The sequence below is a fragment of the Photinus pyralis genome, unplaced genomic scaffold (assembly GCF_008802855.1).
Source record: "Photinus pyralis isolate 1611_PpyrPB1 unplaced genomic scaffold, Ppyr1.3 Ppyr1.4_LG2, whole genome shotgun sequence".
Lineage (NCBI taxonomy): Eukaryota > Metazoa > Arthropoda > Insecta > Coleoptera > Lampyridae > Photinus > Photinus pyralis.
Window position 1 is genome coordinate 48,289,607 of NW_022170403.1, and position 8,055 is coordinate 48,297,661.

An 8,055-nucleotide genomic window follows, 5' to 3' on the forward strand; every position below is an offset into this window, starting at 1 on the left:
ATTTTTATTAACGCGATATTATTATTAAATTAAACACGAGGTTTGTGCAGACCACCCATCTTGAAAGACCAGGAGCTGTCACTCATTATTAATTTTTATATGGTTATAGTGTATATTATTTACACTATGATTTAGTCCATTAAGTTAAAGAACACAAAGAATATCTAATATCTATGTATTTATTTGTGAACTGCTCCAGCTCCACTGTAGTTGATGATGGTTTTTATCTGTTGTGGAGCATGAAAACTAATAAATAATATCGTACAGACAGATACGCTCATTTAGCCCCTCCACCCCATTAGCCCAAAAATGAATCCATTTTTGTGTGTTAAGAAAAATACTACTGTCTAAATTGTGATTAAGTGTGCTCACCATTTGTACCTTTTTGGTTTGCATTAATACCATGCTATGGGGGTTATGTTCCAAAATAGAAACTTTTTTAATAGGTATTTAAATCAACGGGTGTGCGTAGTATTTTGATTGTGCCTCTTTGGTTTCCGAGACAATTGGAAAAAATCCCCGCCCACTAAATTGAAACGACAGTGTTGTACTTAGATTTCACTTTTATGCTCATAGTTTGCGACTTTTTGGTTTCAGAAATACTTTGAAAGATCCCTCAAAATCTTCTTCATAGTAACGATTGTTATAAATGCCTCTTTTCTCACCTAAATATTTTGAAAAAAGTGTAGTGTTTAGTATTTTGTGACAATTATCACAGTAGGTATAGGATTTAAGGAAAAAATGAAAGTTTTTGTAAGAGGCATCTTTATCTAAATTACTTTTTAAGAGATAAAATAAAAATTCCTTCTTTGTAAATATTTCCAATGTGTATAACTCACAGGGCCTTCGTACTGCTTGTTTAGATAGACAGCAATAGGAATTAAACACCTGAAAAACACTTTTGGAAAAAGTTTAATTATGTGTTACATGTTTTGACATAATTTCAAGGATTGAATTTGCTATTTTGTAAAAAGTGTGACATACCACATACAACATATTTCGTGTGTAACTCATACAATAGATAAGGAAAAGAACAGACAGGTGAAAAATGATTTTCTTGTGACAAGTTTGGTATCATGCCTATACATATATCTAGTATAAAATAGATTTAGTTTAAAAATATACCAATTTGGACAAGGTGTGTTATTTTTATATAAGAAAAACTTCCTAATATAAAAGTCAGTGGTTATGAATTGCTGCGTATATAATATTACAATAACATAAATAAACCTTTAATTCAATAAATATTTAAACACCACAATATCATTGTCTAAAAGTGACTATGTTAGGATAAAAACGTTCTAACTGTTGCTTTTATGGTAGATCTACAAACAGGACAATCTTCTAAATTTGGTGCGCAATTAAAACAAGTGGCTAAATGTCCACACGGTAAAAAAACAATGCCCACCTCATTGTCCATACAAATTTTACACAGCCTAGCTTCCTTTAATAACCTATTTTCCTCTTCCAAAGTAAGAGATTTGTCTGAATTTGTATTGCTTTGTTCGTTCTTCGGTGAGGGAGGATGAGGTGGTGTTTCGGCCGGAGAACCCATTTTCACATCTTGTTGAGCTTGCTCATTATGATTTAGAGTTCTATTAACGGCTTCCGCTAAAATTTGGGTAACCTCTTGCGATACATGGGCATCTGAAGATTCGTCCTCGTCCAACTGAACATTTAACGCTGCCTCGATTACAGCATCGGGTGTCGCAAAGCCTATTCCAGTTTGTTCCAATTTTTCTTTAATGGCCTGCTTGATGCGTCCAACATGGAGACCGATACTTAACGCTGCCATAACTTCAGGTGTCAACATTTGCGTTAGTATTTCTTTTTCCGTTACTTCACGTTGTTGATATGGCCTAACTGATTTCCTATATTCTTCATCCTAGAACAAAGAAATACGTAAGTTGCAGAAGGGATCACCATTTACATTTTTTGATAATCTTCAGCATTTCAGTATGACGAAAAAACCAACAGACATCATTGTATCATTGTATTATAAATACAATGATTGTATGCAGGCTTAACATTAAAGTGGTATCAGTATACCTACTCTAAATATGTATGTGAATGTATATTTTTAGAATAGCACAATGATGATATTGTGGGCCCATTATAAATTTCATCTCATTTATCTAGCTTACATCAAAAACAAAATACAATAGGACAAACGAGTCATAAATATAATAAATAAAAAAACCATCTGTGTTTATTGTGCATTGGGAGGTTCATTCCTTTTTGTTGTCAAACTTGTCCACTTTCAAGTTGAGGTACTTAGATAGTTATGTAGCTGAATCATCTCATTTTGAGGTGTTATAATTTGACAGAGATTAGGCTGAATGATGGCATTCAAGCTAACCTTTTGAATAATATAAATATAAAAATCAATAAAGTAATGATGTCAGTCATGGATAATGATGCTACATTCCAGAAATGTAAACAGACTATAAAAATAGCAACTGCAATCACTACTGAGAATACTGATTGGATTAAATGACCGCAACAATTCTAATTATCACTTTAGATGGGTACTAATAAATATTTATATATTCAGCTATCTACCCAGTGAATCATAGAAGTCAGGCATTTCCTGTCGATTTATTCACATTCATTCATTATTAATTAAAACTGCACAGGGAGAATTAATTGCTATAAATCTCCTTCCTACTTTCCATAAAAAGCGTTTATGCAAAAATCAGGCACCTCTTGCTCCCCCATGCCGCCGCATTTTTTTTGCACCTCAACAAAAGGGCCAAAAATAACCTTTAATTGGAGGTATTTTACTAAACCTCCTACTCTCGGTTTATCCGTTTTACGTTTTCACATTCGCGTTCCGCGCGCTAATAGGTAGGTATAATATCAATATAATTCACAATATGAGTAACATAATATTCTGGGGTTAAATGATGTGCTTTCCAACCATGATTAAAAACATAACTAACTCCAGGTTTAGTAATTAAATCCTAGTTCGTTGGACAATAGAATAAAATTAATCTCCTACAGGGTGTTACATATAAGTATGTAAAAAAAATTGGATGGTAGAGGGGATCAAAACAAGCACTTTTCCCACATAAACCGAGGCCAACATGTTTCGTTTGGGAGTCATCCTCAAAGAAGTGGTGAAATTTGCATTTCTTCTTTAATTTTTTTCTCAGAAACCATACGAGTTACAACAACGGGTGGCATGTCTTTCATTAGGTTTTGGGTTATGCCCTTTCCGATTTTGCAAATTTTTTCAAAATTCCTACCCGATTCTTTTTTACTTACTTTTTATATGTATATCTGTATATCGATCTTTGTATTTAAACATTTTGGTCAAATTTCATTGAAATAAATTTATAAATTTTTAAATGAAAAATTCAAAATTCAGCCGCCATCTTGGATTTGACTGGGCTGGGATTAATGGGGATTTTGAATATGTTAAAACAGAAATTTTTTACAATAAAGTGCAAAAAGAACCAACCCCAATATCTGAAGTACCACGTACTGCAATAATATTGCATAAATTGTCCTAATATTGCACAATATTGTGCACATTGCACAACTATTGCACCATTTTTTCCGAGATTCCTTCACTGATATTGCACATTTGTTTCTGCCCATTTGAGAATAAGAAAGAAGAACTAACAATTAGTTCTACAATTTTTATTATCAAAACAAAATGAACATCCGCAAACCAGCCTCATATTTGAGAAAATATTGAGGGGCAACTTGCCATGTCTGTTCCTCATCTAACTCAAGAACGAAAAGAGACAGCGATGTCAAACCTTCGCCAATCGAAGTTCAAGGATCAGTGCTATTGAGTATGAGCCTTGGTATGAGTCGAATTCAAAGTCGTGCTTCTGAATGCGAGCTAAGTCTCAAAAAATTTCCCTACTAATAGTTGTATACGATTCTTCGTATCTCGTTGATCACGCATCCGCCCATGTGGTAAAATTTCTGGCCGGCAAAGCTGCGTGTGTACATGGAGCCGAGGCCATTAAACCGAGCATTAAATTATGTATTTTTGATGATAGGGTTTTCCTCGGGATTTTCGTAAAATGATGTAATTTTAAATTGAATAAATGACTTACTCTTGGACTATCAAATACCATCCACCTAATGTAAAGTTAACATGGTGGTTAGTAATGCTGGTTAGCAAAAGAATAAATACGGAATACATTCTTGTTGCTTTTAACCAACATTTGTAAATAATTATTGCAAATTACATAAATCATGGAACTCGTCAATTAAAATTTCGGATTATTTTGGAAAAGCTACATGGACGGCCCTATTATAACATTTAATAAACAAAACTAAAAAGACCAGGCCCTACATTAACCTCGACCTCAATCATCACCATTAGGCTATCAAAATGTAGAAATGCTAAATCGTGCTAAATATTTAAAATTTAAAAAAATCTGCATCGGCCGGGAATCGAACCTGGACCGCCGGCGTAGCAACTACAACATTTGGACGATCGACGCCGACGACGGCTAGCATCTTAATATACAGAGCGTTCGAAACATTTCCCAAATATAATTTTATATGTGACATTACGATCTATCCAATCGCATATTGGAACTTCCGGTCTAATTGGAAATTGATGCAACTTTTGTTTTTCAAATGCAAATGCCTCTTTTTTTTAAGGTATTTGAAAAGATCGATCAATTTCCTATGTAACAACATAAAAAATGAATATTATTGTTCATTGTTCAATGTTTCGTTTTTAACGAGGTTGTGAACACTTACTTTTGTGCGTTGATCTATCCGTGTAACACAACAGACAAAGCGCATCCTGACAGCACACGGTATGCTAAATTTCATGCTTTCTAAATATTGCATCAAGTAGAATAGAATTTGTTAATTTATTCTAGAAGTACAAACTGCATCACTCTATCTCTTTTAGTTCTCAAAATATCCCCGAAAAACATCGAAAACTGAGCACTTTAGAACACCCTGTACCTCGCCCGGCCCTGTACAATACATTGTGAGCAAATTCTTGCATTTCATGAAGTGTTTCGTTTCATCTTGAATGCTCACACACTCTCCACCCCGAGCTCCACCCTTATTGCATAAAATTGCACACACAGTGATTACGCCCTTGGAGAGTATGGTTACCTTCCAATATAAGCTTCCGTTTGATACCTATTTGACCTAAATATGTAAAAGTTGAATACACACCCTACGATAAAGACAGGCAGAGATACCGATGGACAACACTTTTGACTATTATCAAACCTTGTAAGTATTAAACATATTATCATTCACTCGATCATTCATTTATGAATTTTCCTGTGGGAACATTACTTTTAATTTACAGTGTTACTAATCATGAAATGTACTACCAAGTGTACTACCATACAACGCACGAGTAAAGCGAGGAGTAAAGTTATACTTTTTTTGTGTTAAAAGAAATCACTCCATCAATTTTCAAAATTTCAATCAAAGGCAACTTGATGTTTTTAAATGGAACTACAGAGTTTTTTTTATTGCATAAAATGTACGATTTTATTACCTTTCTAACGATATGTATAAGCATGTCGGCTCGCATGTCGGTATTTATCTTTTACCTCGTCTTTTACATACTTTTTTTGTAATTTAACAATTTCTAATAATTCAGTGTTTTTCGGTTTTCAAAGCCTCTTAGTCGAGCTCTTAGTACTTAGTAGGCTGTTAAAAATTATAAACAAAACAAAACAAACACTTTTTCATGTATTTCATAGCTAATTTTAAAAGATAAAATAATAAATTTTGCATTTAAACGATTAAACCAATACGTGAGCTTAAATAAATCAATTTGAATAGTATACCAAGAGGTATGCCATGAAAATCCATATTGGAAAACATTAAATCAAAATAAAATGGAATAGCAAAAATCAAGTTAACTTTGACTGAAATTTTGAAAATTGATGGAGTGATTTCTTTTAACACAAAAAAAGTATAACTTTACCCGTTCGGTGTATGTTAGTACATTTCGTGATTAGTTACACAAAAGTCATGGCCTTCTAAGTTTTATGATAACTGCGATAGGTATTCAATTTTTACTGGACATCTACTTATTGAAAAAATGACGGAATACGGCTAAATGACTCATTTTAGATATCGTGTGTAATACATAGTTACACTAAAATTGACCAAGGAATCGAAATCTGTAACAATATACAGAGGGTGCATTGTCCTGACCATGAATTTTAAATATGTGCGTTAATAAACCACAATCTTCCACCCACACACTAATAACCCACCCTGTATAACATCTCATGAGCCAGGGTAGAACAGTTGTGCACATATCAATTCTCAGTGAGCGGGTGCCAAGGTGGGTGCAAATTCACACAGTGCAGCCTGAAGAGTCTATAAATAACCAAGACTAAACATTGTTTCATTTATTCACATCGGGTTGGCTATTAAATATATATTTGGGAATTTACATTTTTACAGCTTGTGTTTCAGGCGAGGTTTCTGAATATTCTACTTTCACCGAGGCTTTCACTTAATGTAAGATCCTACTTATACCTTGTCTTATACCTACTCATCAAAATGTTCAATTTTTTAAATTTTTTTTTTTTATTGCCTTTATAGTGTTAGCCTTTGGAGTGTTAGCAATTTGCTACTATCAATTACAGGCAAACAATGGTTGCATAGGTAGACATTGAAAATTTGAGTATTTAGATCGAGATTTAGATAGGTGCGAGTACGTACCGTATTTGATGAATTGTTACTGGTGCAAGCGGTAATAAATTCCTGCCCTTTCACCAGCACCACATATCCACATTTAGGAAACCACCGTGCATGTTCAGTCCATGGATCATCTTGCGGATCCCAATGCCTCAAGCCCCCATCACAATGAAAACAGCGCACCTGATCACCAGAGCCTTCGTAATAAAAACCAGCCTGAGACAAAGAATCAGGTGTCTGAATAAGTTCTTCAGGCCACATTGAAAATGTACGCATCCTCGATTCTAACGTCGCAAATTTACTTTTCTTTGGACCTCTGTGTTGCATCACCCCCACCTCGTACAAATTTGATTCGTTCACAACGTTCACGTTTGAAAAAGACGGATTTGTATTATCGTATTGTGATTCGTTTTGAAGCTCCAAACGTGGAGTAATTACTTGTTGTACGAATGAACAACTAGGGAAATGGCGTTTATGTTCATAGTCCGGATCGTCGCCGACCTCCCACGCAACAACAATTCCATTGCAAAATGCACATTTAGTTCTATCTCGCTGTTTTAAGTAGTAAAATCCCGCTTTTGCTAAACTTTCTGGACTAACTATGTGAGGAACGGGCCAGTTCTCAAAGCTTTGCAAGCGAACTGTTTCATGTCTAAGAGAATGAGTGGAATGTGGAGAGTCCACTACATCTTCTGAAAGAATACTGTCATGGATTGAGTGCGATATATTAGGTACATTTCCTGAAGCGGAGGAGTCCAAAATAAAAGCACACGCCGGGCTTAGTTCCCGATGTCTTGCCATGACTTGGTCTCCATAGTTCCACTCCGATATTTCTAGTTCACAACAAAAGCACTTCACTGTCAAGTTTTGTTGCAGCGAATAAAACCCCGCTTTTGCTATTCTAATTGGACTCACTACAGCATCTGAAGGCCAATCAGTAAATGTTTGTAGTCTATTTTCTTCGATATTCATTATAAAAATATATACGATTTATAGGTTATATTTCTTAGTATTGTAAATTTAAAAAGTTAAGTAAATCGGGTGTTCAAATTAAAGATTAATTTATTTTATTGTAATATTTTTACTGGTTTCGTAAATCACAATAGTCACAGTGTTAAACTATTTCCAACTCCAACTATCCACATTAACAACTATTATAAGTGCACTGGTATAGTGGCCAAATGACCGCTGCCGGGAGAAGAGAACATATACACTGGGCGCGTTCACCAGACGAAGCGCTTCAAGGCGCTACCTAAAATCTTAGCCGCTTGACATGGAGCAATACTACGCGCAAGAACTTGCAGAAAGAAATTGCAAGGTCAAATCCTTGCATGCAATAGCATTGCATGGTATTTGACATGGTGCAATTCTATTTCAATTGCCACATGTCTGCCAACA

General features: G+C 34.7%; 1 protein-coding gene across 1 annotated transcript; it reads right to left on the reverse strand.

Moving 5' to 3' along the window:
- Positions 1 to 894: 894 nt before the first annotated feature.
- Positions 895 to 7,840, reverse strand: LOC116164134 (baculoviral IAP repeat-containing protein 7-B-like). The gene is made up of 2 exons (XM_031478268.1): positions 6,682 to 7,840; positions 895 to 1,885 (listed from the first exon to the last, which is right to left on the reverse strand). Exons 1-2 carry the CDS (start codon positions 7,627 to 7,629, stop codon positions 1,286 to 1,288), a joined length of 1,548 nt encoding a protein of 515 aa, XP_031334128.1. The 5' UTR covers positions 7,630 to 7,840; the 3' UTR covers positions 895 to 1,285.
- Between the last annotated feature and the right edge of the window lie 215 nt (positions 7,841 to 8,055).